The following is a 16,700-nucleotide window of genomic DNA, read 5'->3' as shown; positions in this document are numbered from 1 at the left end:
GGAAAATTTGAATCATTTAATTTTTCCGGAGTAAGAGAATGGAGATTTTTTATAAAAAGTTTCAACCCCGTGGGGAGATCATCTAGTGGATCTGTGGTCTTCACCATGGTGAGATAGTCGTTGAAGAGGAAGACGACTAAGGGGCGGCGGCGGCTAGGGTTTGGAAGAAATAAACTCTTGCTCTGATACCATGATAGAATATTATTATTATGAATGATGTTAACCAATAATTAGAGTCTTGTACAATATATATAGTTGTAGACTATAAGTAATTACATAATAACCCAACATAACTAAGTAATTATATTTTCTATCTAACAATGAGTAAGTCTTCCGTTAAGAGTTAAATCAGATTAATAATTCTCTTGGAGCCATCAATGATTCTCGAGTATAGGGATTCATGTTCAGGGCGTCACAAATTTATGACATTCTTATTTGAAATATTACTTCCATGCATGTGATTGAGTATTCGTTTTGTAATTATATGTGAATTTGAAATAGATAATCATTTATAAAGTTGTATCATTAGCCATACCAAACACACTTAATAAGTTCCAATTGATTCCTTAATGCATCAGCAAATGCCGCAAATCTTGTATGATTATTATTCAGAATCTGTTAGCCGCAAACTTGGAGATTTTCCCAAGAAAAAACAGTCATTCCTTGCCAAAAAAAAAAATTAAAAAATAGTAAACAACATAAACTTGTCTTTCTAGGTGATTGATTGCCCATATAAAGGAAAACAATTCTTATTGCTTGGTAGGATGAAAAGGAGGACCATTTCAGTTCCCAACAAAGATTTGGTACAAAAATTGGTGCTTGGAAATTTTATATTTTATACTCCTATAATTTTGCGGAGGTGAAAATTAAATTACATCAATTTAATATTTAAAATTTTAGATATTTAAAATATGTATATGCAAAAAATATTATAAATTACAAAAATAAAATTCATATCACTACAATGAAAAAAATACAACTTAAAAATTAATCAAAATTCATATATTTTGACTCTCTAAAGAAAACTTTGACAATTAAAAAGGAGCCAAGGAAACACAATCTAAAATAAGTAAAAGACCCGTTAAGAAAGTACTAATTCCTCGTGATCTTGTTCACAACTACTTAATTAATTACTTATTAATTAAGTATTAATTATTTGGTTTGAATTTATGTGATGTTTTTTTTTATTAGTAAAAAAATACACATTCTTAAAAGACACATTTTTATATTTCCTTCGTTTTAAAAAGAATGTTTCTATTTTCTTTTTAGTTTGTTTAAAAAACCTTTTCTTAAAACACTTTAATTTTAATGTTCCACGTGACATGTTTAAAACCACAAGATCAAAAAGTATTTTGATACATTTCATTAACTTTAATTTAAAATCATAATATTAATAAATCTTCTTTATTTTCTTAAACTTTGTTTCAAGTCAAACTAGACAATCCTTTTTGAAACAGAAGGAGTATTAATCAATAATTTAAATTTAAACATTCATCCCTCTTTTGTATTTTTGTCATGGTCCAACTTTGAATATATCAGTAGTTAGAGATTTAGGATTTTAATCTGATAGATTTCAACCTATTGCTCGTATTCAAATGAGATTATATATATTGCATGTCTATAATTATAATAATGCTTTATTCCACAATCACTCGTAGATGATGAACTAGTTTTGTTATATATAATAGTATAGATGAATTAAATGAAAAGAAATGATCAATGAAATTAGCACCTAACTACTCACCTACCCTCTCCCCACAAAAGAAAATTAAAAAAAAAATCCAGTAACTCTCAATAAATAGAGAAAAATTATTTGATAATAGCATGCCAAAATGGAATTCTTCTACAAAAAGTACATTGTTTCTTCTCTTAAAGCAACAAAGTAATTGCAATTAGAGTAAATGAAAGGGGAAAAGGAAACTAAAAAAGTTAGATTGATGAGAATGAAAATTTATTGTTGGATTCTTCCTTTAGATTAGTAAATTATGTGAAAATTTAATAATATAGCTAGGAATCATGGACAAAAATTTTATAGCTAATTTTATGTTTTCTTTGTAACAATAGTACTGAAAGACATTTGAAACACACTAAGTAACACATCCATGAACTATCAGGATCGTGATGGAGCGATAAGTGATTTTTTATTTCGAATCAGATATCTTGAGTTCGAACTATCAAAGATCGTGATGGAGCGATAATTGATCTTTTATTTTGAATCAGATATCTTGAGTTCGAGTCATTTTGTATACGATGAGACTTTTGGCACTGAATTTATTGTGATACCGGAAATAGGATGGAAAATTTTGGGTACAAAATCACAGAGAACAACTTTCCCACACAAATGTTAAAATTTTACTGAATTGATTTGAAAAAAATAAATGAATTAATAATGACTAAACAATACTCACTTGCTTTTAGGGTATTTATTAAAGGGTTTGTTTCCCCTAGAAGATATGGAAAGATCTCATAGAAGACTCTACATGTATGCACACATATATATATATATATGCTTACCTCATCAACAACTTGTTAATATTCCTTTGTGTAGCAACTACTTTTATTTGCTATATAATCTTTTAATTGCATTCCCCCTAATATGGTCAAAATAAACTTATTCTTTCCTCTCTTTTTTTTATTCAAAAATCTGAAACATGGATTGTGATAATTGCAAAGAACTTTCATTTAAGTGACCATTGGTGTATGAACACAATTTATTTTAATGAATTCAGTTACACTCTTGCATTTTATATGCTTTGGCTCAATAATAATGACACATGAATCCACTATTGAATTGGTCAATAAAAGTTGATTAAAAAAATATTATTTCAAGAACATACATAGATTTGTGGTAGAGGCTATGAAGGAGTCCTTCCAGGTGATTACATCCTTTTATATTTCTTTGACTTGTGTTGTTTCCATATTTATATTATAACATTCTCCTTTCCTCAAGCATGGAATATTTGTTTTTGATTGATCAAGTGGTTGCATGTTTTTCTATATTTATATGTTTATTTTAATAGTAATTAGTTGAGAAATCAATACTTCTCCATTTCAATTATTCAAAGTAGTGTTTATGTAGTAATGTAATATATACTTATATACAGGGGAAAATAATACTATATTACTTGACTGAAATAGAAAAGAAGAAAGAAAAAAATATTTTTAATATGGAGGGATAATTAAAATGAAACGAAGGAGTAACAATTAACTTTAGACATTTTATTTTATTCTTGATAAGATAATTTTTAGCCATGTAAATATTTGACTTATTTTAAATTTTAACAGTCTTTTTTTTTATTTCTAAATAAATTATGTGTATACTCAAGTCTTAAAACACATTCACAAAAATTAAGATGGAGCAAGTAGTAATTGTTTAATCATATAGACTAATCCTCTTTTGCGGGAATTATTTTGAAGTATATGAACACATATACCCCACATCAATTAAGATGAATAAGATTTAATTTTTTCATTAATGTTGTATACATATAATAAAAAGACATAGATAGCTTCACTAATCTGACCGATATTCTTTGCCTTATTTATTTATTATTTTCATAAATATATTGACTATATGGTACATTTATATGTCCTTTTGAGAGTACTTATACTCTCTATATATAAGGAAGAGAGACAAGAGAAAATATACTCCTTAAACATAGTGATCCTTTTCTCTTTCTTTTTCTTTATTCATCAAAAATATGGAAAAAAATATTATTTCCTCTACTAATTTTCTTCCTCCATCATGCAATATTGGAGTAAATGAATCCTTCTCTAAAAGACTCAAACTATTTGGTTTTGAACTAATTCATGACCCTTGTAGACAAAAGGAAGAAGAACATGATGAGAGTCATGTAAATTCATCAAACATTAATGAAAAATTAGATCATAAGAAGTTTGAATGTCATTATTGTTTAAAAGAGTTTTCGAATTCGCAAGCATTGGGAGGCCATCAAAATGCTCACAAGAAAGAAAGGTTGAGAAAGAAAAGACTTCAACTTGAAGAAAGAAAAGCAAACCTCTTCTATTATCTTCAAGCTTTTGAAACTAATAACAACATGAATATTACTAGTACTAATTATTGTTATGATTATTCTGATGATGAGTTTACAATGGATGAAGAATCCCAAATCAACTTCACCTCTTATGATCAATTTACTCTCACACATGGAAAGAGATGTAGAGAGAATAACAAGGTAGCAATTATAATGAAGCCATCAAGTAATATTCCAAGTTCAGCTTCTAAACAAAGTTGTAAACCTTTAGATCTTCAGTTGGGATTGACCTTGCATTAATTACAAATGTATAATAATTTCTTTTTATTATTATTATTATTATTATTATTATTATATATAGTGAGCCTCATTTTTACACATAAAATTTATCCTATTTTAAATTGACACAGAAGAATTTACTATCTTGTGATTTTAAATTAATTAAAGATATATCAAATATATCAAAATATCTCTTAATCATTTGATATTCAACTGAAAAAAATTGTACTAAATTTCATGTTTATATAAGATTTTTACTAAATTTTTTCAAGGGAGCACTACGTGACATGGGATAAATTGTGCCTCCTAAAAAAATGAAATAGTCACTACAACAAAAATAACTTTGAACAGTATTAAATATTGACATTAATAAAGAGTACTAGAGTTTTTATCGCCATTAGTTATGTGCCATTAAAACCAGTATCGCTAAAGGCTTTTGGAGCATGTACAAAAAATATTAATTGCCACAAAAAATACATATTTAGCAGCAATTAATTATGATTATTTTTTATATAGTAAGTCTAGAATTGATATTTACAATGTATACTGTCGTACCAGCAAAAACTTTCAATTTCTAAATAGAAAAAAAGAGGTCAAACCCATCTTTTACAAGAATATAACACTTGTATTATATTCTCCATTATATATTTATTTTACTTTTTAGAAATATCACAAGAAAATATAAAAAAATTCATGTAAGTATTTTCAAATGCTTGAGTATCCATTAATCTTGACAGTACGAATTGCATGGCTGGCACAATTCTGACTACTATAACCACGCTGCCTGTATGAACAAACTAACTTTGCAGAACCGTTTCACCTAATCGATCGTGGTGAAGTCAGCAATGGATTCGGCCGGCATAAGCTCACCGACCTTATTAGCTTGATTTCATAAGTGAGCATTTTAAATTGAATAGATAGTCAATTTCAAACCATCTGCTAGAGGTTGTAACAATCCAAACGATCCCACTTTTCAAACACTTTGATGAATAAATTTCCTATGGGTGCTTTGTTTTTGTGGCTAATTTGAAAGTCTTGTGTTTATAGTAGAGGTCAAAGGGTTCAATTCTCGCTAATAACAACTTTTTACACAATTTTCTATTCTTTATTTTTCTCTTTCCTTTTCTAATATAAACTCACATGTTCTTTCTCTTTTTATTTTCTCTGTGTACTTAACTTTTAGTCTTAATTTCTTTTACTTTTTATGAATTTTCGTAAAATTAAAAAACGGGCAATTTTCACATATAGCAAATAGAAAATTTATATTTGTATGCTATAATAAAGTTTGTATAATTATACTCTATAACAAACTTATATATGTATAATTTACTATACATATACAATTGAAGCGAATCGTATAAAACGAAAAAGAGAGAAATTATATATAATTTAAATTGTATAAAGCGAGAAAGGCAGAATTGAATATTATAAAACGATAAAGAGAGAAATTATATACAATTTGAATTTGTATAAAACGAGAAAGAGAGTGGCAAAAAGAGACTTGTGAGAGAATATATAATTTAATCGAATTGTATAAAACGAGAAAGAGAGAAATTATATACGATTTGAATTTGTATAAACGAGAAAGGCAAAAGAGACTTGGGCAGGGAAATATTTATATTATATAATTATAAGTGTATAGGATAAAGATATATGTATTTGCATGCGCTTATACAATTTTCTCTTCCTTTATACAATTAAAAACACAATTTATACAATTCTATTGTATAATCGAGAGAGATGAGCAACAGGAAGCGAGTGAAAGAGAGAGAGTGGCGAGCGAGAATACGAGAAAGACAGGGACTGACAAATAATTTGTTATGGAACACAAATAAATCAAAGGCTAGCTACTTTGTTTATTTAATATTATTAATTTGTCATTTTATACGATTATCTATTAAAAAAATTGGAAGTCATGTCTACTTTTCTTATTTTTCTTGGGAAACTTTTACTATTTTGTTAAGAAAACCTTCACACTAAACCTTTGTTTCTTCAAAATTGAAAGTTTATTTTTTTTAAATAGTATTGATCTTATTTTTTCTTACTTATATATAATAATTTTCTATTAAAAGAAGTGAGCACCCATAAATTAAGAATCCTCAATCTACCACAGTTTTCATAAATATACCAGCATGATACCCAATTCAATCACAAATATTACCTCTCGACCTTAAGCTCACATCAAACTTGAGCCACTCATCGTCAGAATAGTAAGTGTATACTTACCATATCCACATCTAATATGCTAACTTCTCCAAACACCTCTCAGTATCAAATATTAGGTATAGAATAATCACAGGTCCATATATTTCATAACATCAATAAAATTATAGGGTTTGTTTAGTGCGATTTATATTTTTTATGCGATTTGCAAGCTATTACACAGTGAAGGATTTATCTAGTGAGCACAGCTCACCAAAAAAGCCACAGCGAAGCTTGTAGCGATTGTGAATTATCCTGAGATTTCAAAAAAAAAAACATCAATAAAATAGACAGTTCGATAATTTACATGCTTATCGTAAAAATAAACATCAATTCAATCACAAGCAAACACCAATTATATCGAAAGACCAATCCACATGAAAACTTATATTCCATGTTATAAACTAGGTAAATTCCAACTTCAAATAAACTGAACACAAATTCATAGAAGCTCATTCAAAAAATTACCTACTCAATATTTTACTTAAAAGTTAACTACTTCCTTACTTGTCTCAAGGATTAGTTAATTAACTAAACATCTTCAGTATCAATTCAATCACAAGCAAACACCAATTATATCGAAAGATCAATCCACATCATAACTTATATTTCATGTTATAAACTAGGTAAATTTCAATTCTAAGTAAACTGAACACAAACTTATAGAAGCTCATTCAAAAAATTACTTGCTCGCTCAATATTTTACTTAATAGTTAACTACATCCTTACTTGTCTCAAGAACCATTTAATTAACTAAACCTCTTCAATCCTTATTGCAAGTCATACTTTTAATACATCATGAAATCCCTAGGTATGCATCGAGTTAAATAAGTGAGTGTCTAAAAAAATTGAGTATTTAAAATTGAAATGAGTTATTTAATTTTAATTTGAAACTCAAATTAAGAATAATTTGTGCTAAAATATGATGGTATGCATCGAGTTAAATAAGTGGGTGTCAAAAAATTGAGTATTTAGAATTAAAATGAGTCATTTAATTTTAATTTGAAACTCAAATTAAGAATAATTTGTGCTAAAGTATGATGGGAAAAAGTGTATTTGAACCAAAAGTATAACCAAAATATATTTTGATAGACGATATTATAACGAACAAAAGAATAGTATATTTTTGAACTATTTTTATAAAGAAAAAGAAACAAAGATAATTGTTACCTTTTTTTTTTTTTAAAAAAACAAAGATAAAAGACAGAACTTGAACCGGACCGGAGCCAATACCGGGTTACCGCCAACAGCAGTAACCACTGTTGAAAAGTAAAAGACTACCCAGTACCACCCACCCCATAACCCACCCCACCCCACCCCCACTCTCACCCCACCCCCACCACCAACCCCAAGCTCCAAGCTCCCTAAGAGGGTCTTCTTCATACCCGAAGGGCTACGTAAGATTGCTGCAGTTTCATTCTGCAATTCACGGTATGATTGTATTTGTTAGCTTAATTCATTGATTTTTGAATTTTCCCCAAAAATTAGGGTTCTAATTTCGTTTGTCATTTTCCACTTCGCAATGTAAGTAAACCCATTTAGAGATTTTGGAACTTTTCTATGTGTTTTGAGGATTAGATTGTGATAAATAATGGCTTTTAGGTGATGGAATGACCCAAAGTTTGGATTTTGTGCCCTAATACACTTCCTTAAAAAACCATTAAGTTATCTTGTGCTACTGCTATGTAAACGAAAAAGAAACTTCTTTAGAACTGGATTAGTATATAAGCAGAATGAAAAGAAAGTTCTTCTGAAAAGGGCCAAATATGCTCTTACATATACAAAAGCAGATGTATCCTTTGTTAACAAGTTAAATATTTCTTTAATATGTACAAGTTTAATATTTCTTTTCTATTAGTGTTTATGTAACAACCAAAACCAAGCACCAATGTCTAAGTTAATATTTTTTTCAACGTACTGACTACTGACGATATAAACAATGTATTGATGTAAGGAAGTTCATATCTTCGGTGATAAAAAATTGTAATTTATAAATAATTTTGTTCGTCAATTTTATGAGTTTTTTACTGTCGATTCACGAATTCTCTACACTACACCACACTACACTTGTGTCCTAAATTGAGAACAAAATAATTTCTATCATGTAATGAGAAAAACAAAAAGTAGTGGAGCTTGTGTTAAGAGCATCTTTCATGTGTTTTATTAACGAAGGACATATTTGTTCAGTTTCATTACTTTAAGGACATATTTGGCTCCTTTTTGCTTATTGATCAACTGATTAGGTTAGTTGAGGTTCCAGTTAGATTGAAGGCATACTTGAACCAAATATTGAATGGTAAGAGCATGTATTTGGGCATATTTGCTTAATTTCGAATACATTGATGACATATTTGGATTTTTTTCGTTATTTCTAAGCTTGAACTTTTAATCTAATAATGGTTAAACAAAATGTGTTTTGCACATGACATAACTATTTTTTCTTAATCCCTCCGTTATCGTGTACTTATCCAATTTGCATTTTGCACTTCATTTAAAAAAAGTTAATCAAGTGTTTGTTTTACTAAATTATCCACTTAAATAGTACTTTAGAAATCTAAAATTTGACTGCCTGTACTTCAATTAGTTTTGGATTTAATCACTTAGTGATTGGGGTAAAATTGGATAAAATAATTAATTCTCTCTCGATTTTCTACATGTAAAGGTAAAATCTTGTTTTAATATTCTGGACAAGTAAGGGAATGTAGGGAGTAATATCCACTTACTTTATACCCATGACCCATGTAACTATAGTAGTATTACATATCCGTCATAAAATATGCTAAACGATAATTTAAGATATTAGAAAAAACGCTTTAAAAACCATAGCAATGGTTCATCACCTCAGAAAGAAAATTAATGAATAAACTAACTCACCTTAATTTGTGAATAACATTTTTTAGTTTAATTGTCTAATTTTGTGTAAAACACCAGGTGCCGGTAAATATTTTCCTAATTCTTGAACTTGGTGAGCTGTGTACTAGAATTCTCACTTGGCAACATGTTTATAGAAGTGGAACACAGAAGAAACTGGCTGAATAATCAAATGTTATCTTTCCTCTATTTTCTGCTCGGAAAAGGAAAGATCTAGGGAAGTTAGATGCATCTCTATTCTTCTACTCGGAAAATGAAAGTTTTAGGGAAGTTAAATGCATACATATTGTATCAGGTGAATGAACAGAAATGATTTTGTTTTCTTTTTTTTTCCTTGTGTTTTTCTATTTTTTCAGAAACTGGTAGTGTCTGAGAGATTCCCTGTGTAATGAACATCTTGTTTAATGCATGTTCTGCGGCAACTTTTACAAGGACTAGCAGACGTGCTGCGAAGAGTTCCATTGGTGTATTTTCAGCTCTTTCATGGAGGACATGTGTTGGATTTACTGCAACCGCAAAAGTTGATTCTGACTTATTCTTTAAGCAAATTTGCGTTCGCTGCTATTCATCCAAAAAGTCTAGAGGGGAGAGTTCTAGCTCACAGAAGTCTGATCTTACTCCACAAATGAAGGAAGATAGAGATGGTTTCTTTGTTGTTAGGAAAGGAAATCTGGTTGGAGTCTACAAAAACTTGAGTGATTGTCAAACTCAAGTCGGATCCTCTGTAACCACTATTATCTCTCTCATTTATTGATCTTATTGAATGTTTCTATTGTTCTTGGAGGATTGTTAATTTGCAGAGTATACATATAAATACACTGCTATAGTAAAGCTACTGGTTCTTTCTTTCTGTGTTAGAACCTAGTTTATCAATGATTAATCTATATTGTTTACCTAAACTTTTAGCCAGGTGTGTTTGGACTTCTTCAATAACAGTCTAGGAAATCGATCGTGAGTGTATGTCAATTAATCAGATGTCTCCAGGACGTATTTCTTTGGTCCAATTACTGTTGTTAACCAATGTCTTTCAAGTATGAAAGGAATCACAAAAAGATAGTTTAAGTGAGTTGAGTGTTTATCCTTCTATTGGTTATTCTTTCTCCTTTTACTTCTACAACCCCTTCTCTCTATCTTTGTTTCTCTTTGTCTCTCACTTCCTCTCTGCATCATCGGGATAGTTCACAATTTTTTTTTTCACATTCTGTACATATGCTTTTTTTTCCATACTGATCTGCCTGTTATCAGATGTCATCCATTTTTCTCCTGAATAATTGTCAACTGGCGTCTTTGAGATCATTTTGTATGGATTGATTGAACTTTACAGCCTATACATGATGCTTGTGTGATTTTTCTCCCGGTGAAGATGTTCACTTGCAATGAGCTAATCAGTTGTTTTCTGCTGCTTCCTTTTCCTGACAGATATGTGACCCCCCTGTAAGTGTGTATAAAGGCTATGCTATGCCTAAGGACACAGAGGACTACCTTCTCTCTTGTGGGCTTAAAAATGCTCTTTACTCTATCAGGGCTGCTGATCTTACTGAAGATCTCTTTGGGACCCTAGTACCATGCCCTTTTCAGGTAAGCCAATATGTGTAATTCCTGAGATCTACTACTTATTTTTAGTGATTTAAGTATTCGTTTTATGAGGTTTCCACCTAGGTGGGGGATAATGCCAATCTGATCTAAATTTGGACTAATGAATTCTGTTGTGAGGTTGATGTGAAACAGATCTTAATCTGCAAGTTTCTTTGACAGAGCTACTTGATTCTAGGAAATTCCCTTTCCACTTGATCATTCAGATCATCCCATACAATCCTAAATGAATGCTGGAATTCACCTATTTTTGCTGCTGGAACTTCAAATAAAGGAAAAAACAGTTAGCTGAAGAAACCTCGGAACTCTTGTGTATTTATTGAAATTGAGATCTGGAAAAAGGACCTTGACACGAGTAGCGGATTTTGTATCTTGTGTCCAAAGAGTTAGGAATAAGAATAGTGAAGAGCTACTGGAAACTACATTTGCCTGTAAGGTATAGAAAGGATGACCTAGGACAACATCTCAAACTAAAGTGATAGATTCCAGATTATATACTGCTATCTAAAACACTCTACTTTTGCCTTTATATGCTATAGCAGGGATGAATTACAGCACTGCATCCCCAAATTAAACTGAAAATTTCCAAATTTTATACAGCAACCTCACTTTATCAACAAATATTACTCCCAAAAAGGAAAAAAAAAGCTTAGAGTTTCATTGCATTACATTATGTTTGGTGTACAGATTTATTTTCTTTTTCTTCTATGTTAATATAATCAACATGAAGAGATCATCATTGCATGCACTTGATGCATGAATTGTAGGTTACTCTCTCCAGGTTAATTTCCTGTATGATGTGACATTCCTGTTTCATGTGGTAATTCAATGAACATTGGCAGCAAAGATCCTTAACTTTCTCCAATCCTTTATTTAATATTCTCTTATTTTCTTTCTATGTATACTTTTCTCTTGTCACTCTTTGGGAATAATAAGCACATGCTGGTCAGTCAGGTAAACTGCTTGTGATCGTAAAGGGTGCAATTGCCAGAAATTGACACATTTTCCTCTTTTTTTTTTTTTTGATTGGTCATACCAATTCATTAGAATTTCATTTCTTGCAGCAACCTTCTTCTTCAAAAGGTGGAATGCCTGAACATATGACAAAGAAGAGGTCACAGGATGTAATGTGGTCAGAATATGCGGTATGGTGGGCCATATTAGGTTAATTTGTGTAAGATGTATTCGGGTTTGTAGCAGTTGCATCTGTGATTTCTTCACTTCTTACTCTACACTTAGAGTTTAATTACTTTATTTTCCTAAAGTTGTTTGGCTCCTAAAAAAATCGGTGTACACATTGTGTATGCAACTGAAGCATGCTCTTAATGTTAGGAGTTTCCTTGCAAATGCTCTTTAAGATGCCATAAGTAATGGTTTAGAAGTACGGAAGAATATTCACTAATTCTAAAAGACATTTTTTTTCTCATAAATAGCCCTGCCTTTTTTTTATTTTTGAAATCGGTAACATGTTACATTCGTCAGCACCCTAAATAAGGCATGGTATGTCATATCTACAGTCTACAGATACAGCACCGAACAAAACTAACAAAAAGGCCAAAAGATTTGAGGATCAGGGATTTAGCTAAAATATTTATATGTACTTTCCATCCATCAAAAGGAACGCTTAGTATTTTGCAAATTCTGCATTAAGCATCGAAGTTTGAACAAGAACTAAGCCACCCATCGGTTAAAAGCAAACATTTTGGGGTTGGTTGGATTTTAATCCGATGAATTGCAGTATCTTTTTGTATATGAAGCACATAGAGTTGCAATTGTTAATTGATGTTTATTTGCAAACTCCTGTCGAAGTGAACTGTGTACTTCTATCCACGTTGTCGAAAGGTGGTTCATGTATTTGTTTGTCTTTAAGTAGTACAGTAATGATTCATTGTATTCTCTTCCCTGCATAATGTGTTTGGCTTGACATTGTTCTGGAAACTTTTTCTTTTTGGCCATCTTTCTTTTGCAGGATGTAGCTGTTATTTCAAATGATGATTCCCTAACAAAGCATGTCAAGTTAGATGATCATAAGGGTGTCCAAGCTCCGCTATCTGGTGTGAGTGTTAAATGATGGATAATTCTAAAACATAAATGCATTTTTGTAAATATTTAAAAAAAGCAAACTGCTTAATTTTTTTAAAAAAGTAGCAAGGGAGGATGTCATTTATACTTGATGGGCTAACAAATACAAAAATCTCAATTTACAAAATTAGTTGTGAAAAGTGAAATCTGAGCTTTTATGAAATATTAGATGGTTTATGGTATCGTGTGCGAAGAACCTTATCATTGTTATTGTCAGCAGCAGTCTTGTACTCTTGAATTTGATGGTGCTTCAAAAGGAAATCCTGGACTAGCTGGTGCAGGAGCTATCCTGCGGGCTGACGATGGCAGTTTTGTAATAGTCATGAACTTTCAGATTTGTTTTGTTTTTTTCCCTTGTTCATCAAACTTATAATTTATAGCCTTCCAAATAAAAGATCTGTAGGCTACGTGAAGGTTTAGGAGTTGCAACAAATAATGCTGCAGAATATCGAGCCATTATTTTGGGGTTGAACTATGCACTTAGCAAAGGGTTTACAAGTATTCGGGTTCAGGGGGACTCCAAACTTGTTTGTATGCAGGTTAGTTTTTCAGATCTATGTATTTGGAGTCTTATCTCTTCTTCTGTGTGCTTGAGCGGGGTCTTGTCCTTTGACATACTATGAAACTCCTCAAATTTCCGTCTCTTAACATGATATTATGCTTAAGCTAAGTTACTCTTTTCATCGTATAATAGAATCAATAGAATTCACCTTTTTTGGGGGAAGGGGCTCATAAGCATGCATGGAACCCCTGTTGCATTATAAAGGTCTAGCAGGTAGCATTTCTACAGGCCGCTCTTGACATTTTCTTAATCGCTTGTTCATTACTCGTTGAGGTAGTCACATATTATGCCCTTCTGATCATTTCTGCTTAATCGCTTTGTTCTACGAAAGAGCACTTCTCACCTCTGGCATAAGTAATACTAGAACCTTACAATCAAACAAATAACAGTGTAGGAGAAAGAAACGATGGAGTCTCTTAATTGATGATAATCAGGTCCCCCTATTTAATGAAAGGTGTGTTAACTAGTTGTGGACAATCCTGTTCAGAGCATTTTGAAGCAATGAGGAAATCTTAACTAGTATTTTTTAGTTAATTACTGCATCCTTTTAGTGACAAAGCCAATCGAAGAATGATGTACATGGAAAAGTCGGAGAAACCTAGAAGAGAGAGACTCCTGCTACAAAAAATGGTAAAGAGAAGGCAGAAGAAGTGGACGATATGTTCTCTTACATATAGGAAAAATTCTCATGACTGGTAAAAGATAAATAGAAGGCAAATAGGGATGAAGTTGGCCAAAAGGTTTCTTACATAACGAAGAATTCTCTTGCTAGGGAATAAATGAGCATGTATTCATGATTCATCTTTGTATGGTCCCTGTGAAATGTTGGATGAGCTTGTCATCTTTCCCTTGATATGCCATACTGCACATCATAAAGTTGATCTGATGCTATATTGTTTTTGCATGGTTAGTTACTTCAAAGCAGTTATGATTATTACTTTACAAATTAGTTGTCCTAATTACTTGTTTATACTAAGCAGTATGATTTCTTAGTCTCATTCTCTCTTTTATTAATCCCTTTGATATTTGAATTTGTTAAGTGTTGTTTGTCAAATAGATCCAGGGCCTATGGAAGGTTAAAAATCAAAACATCTCCTCATTGTATGAGCAGGCAAAACAACTGAAAGACAGATTTCTTTCTTTCCGAATCATTCATGTCCTTCGGGTAATTCTGTAAATCATCTCTATTATTTGGTCTTGGTATGCATAATTTTCATTTTACATTCTTGTCCATCTGTACATGACATGCTTTCTATATAAATAAAAAGGCATAATACATAAATATGCCCTTTAACTTGGCTTCGAATCACATTTATGCTCTTCAACTTTGGGTGTGCACAAGTAGACGCTTAAACTTGTATAAAGTTGAACAAATAGACACACATGTCCTACATGTCATTTTTTGTCCTACGTGTATTGTACCATGTAGGACTCATGTGTTTATTTATTTAAAAGTTGGATAGTTAAAGTGCTTGTTTGTGCATTATGAAAGTTGGAGGTCAAAGTTAAAATTTGAAGCTAAGTTTAGGATTCAATATATGTATTATGCCAAATAAAAACCCCAAACAACATAAAACCTGCCTCATTATTCTTTTGGAATTACCTTTGCTGGTTTTGAGGTTTTAACCCATTGCAAACTCTCTTTTCGCAGGAGTCAAACTCTGATGCAGATGCTCAGGCGAACATTGCTGTTGAACTTGCTGGTGAGGTTTAAAACTTTGTTGAAGGGCTAGACTCATTTCGTGTCATCATCAATGTTTTATCTAACTTCATGTGTTAATGCAGATGGTCAAATCCAGGAGGAGATAGAGAAATGACAAAAGGGCACTTGAAAACGACTCCATGGCTGAAAAATGTTGCAATGGTACAGACGAACGTGCCAGCCTCTAAGATTGGTATTTTCTCAGGGTGAAGTTTTTCTATTTTTTGCCAATGCCAACAACCTTAAAGGATTATGCCTATGAAGACGGTGCATTGCGCGTATTATACTAATATTGTTTAATGGATTAATGTTATTGGAATTGACAACTTTTAAAAATTTAATTAGGGGTGGGATTAATCGTTGGCTTTGAAATCTTAGTGATGAGAGGGTTCTTTTTCACATTTCACATTGGATTCCCCGTTTAATCTTCTTCCTAGCTAGCTGTATACAACACACAAGTTAAATTTTTTTAACATACATCGACAAGAAAACATCGTCTAGGTTCTCCATACAATATAAATACACATAGCTAAGATGTCATAATGTTCAAGCAAAAGCAAGAAATTTACAGGTTTGATTATATACAATGGTTCTAACTGCTATGTTTGTTGGCTGTTTGGGAATTTTAATTGTTGTTGTGGTAGCCCAATATGGTGATGATCCCGGCAGCACTACTGACATGCCGTATATGCCTGGCATGGCTGGTGGCCCTTCACCATCTACTAATTTGGCTTATGTTAACTCTTCTCCATTGGCACTCATTACCATCCTTCCTTTCCTTTTTTTCTTCTTTTTCGTCGACAAGGTTTAAGCCAGTTTTTCATTAACTTGAGATTGCCCTGTTTACTGTTTTTCTTTTTCTGTGTTATGACATAGGAGGTGTGTTGTGTCATTGTAAAATTGCAAGAGTCATCTACCTTTGATCAAATAAAATAGTTGTTGGTGAATAACTCTTGCTTGTATAATCAAAAATTTGCAAAAAGACTTTAGGGACAATTTTTTAACTTTTAGCGTAACGATTCTGATCAAATTTTAAATTATTACTTTCCATTTCAAAATAAGTGAATTGTTGAGAACAGTATAGACCTTTTAAAAAACAATATTTAAGACATTACTTTCCATTTTTACTCTTTTCAATTGTTGTCAAATTATTCCTTACAATGACTAACCAAGCAATTAAAGCCTTTTTGAACTCACCATATTGCAAATTCAAATGAAGGGTAAAAGATGCAGAGTTCTCTAAAATTATTCTTGAAGATTGAACAATTCAACTAATTTGAACTATAAAAATGTCGTAACAATTTACTTATTTTGAAATACTTAACAATTCACTTATTTTGAAATAGAGAAAATATTAACAAAAAATATTTTCATTAGATAGTTCGAAAATACGTAAACGGAGTACGAATATTTT

At 31.2% G+C, this 16,700-nt stretch overlaps 1 protein-coding gene across 8 annotated transcripts; it reads left to right on the top strand.

Annotated features, from left to right (window-relative positions):
• Positions 1–7,703: 7,703 nt before the first annotated feature.
• Positions 7,704–15,692, top strand: LOC101260715 (uncharacterized). 8 transcript variants are annotated; one of them, XM_010321201.4, is made up of 11 exons: positions 7,778–7,907; positions 9,408–9,642; positions 9,789–10,071; positions 10,767–10,925; positions 12,005–12,085; positions 12,910–12,996; positions 13,243–13,335; positions 13,418–13,561; positions 14,642–14,749; positions 15,236–15,287; positions 15,370–15,692. In XM_010321201.4, the coding sequence occupies exons 2-11, from the start codon at positions 9,623–9,625 to the stop codon at positions 15,399–15,401; spliced, it is 1,059 nt and encodes a 352-aa protein (XP_010319503.1). In that variant the 5' UTR covers positions 7,778–7,907; positions 9,408–9,622; the 3' UTR covers positions 15,402–15,692. The 8 variants fall into 8 exon arrangements, 7 of the variants coding, with proteins under 7 accessions (XP_010319500.1, XP_010319504.1, XP_010319501.1 ...); XM_010321198.4 differs by lacking the exon at positions 9,408–9,642 and having other exon boundaries at positions 7,704–7,907; positions 9,704–10,071; XM_010321202.4 differs by lacking the exon at positions 9,408–9,642 and having other exon boundaries at positions 7,707–7,907; positions 9,780–10,071.
• The last annotated feature ends 1,008 nt before the right edge of the window (positions 15,693–16,700 follow it).

Source organism: Solanum lycopersicum, chromosome 4 (assembly GCF_036512215.1).
Source record: "Solanum lycopersicum chromosome 4, SLM_r2.1".
NCBI classification, from domain to species: domain Eukaryota; kingdom Viridiplantae; phylum Streptophyta; class Magnoliopsida; order Solanales; family Solanaceae; genus Solanum; species Solanum lycopersicum.
This window is presented reverse-complemented; position numbering and strand designations above follow the sequence as displayed.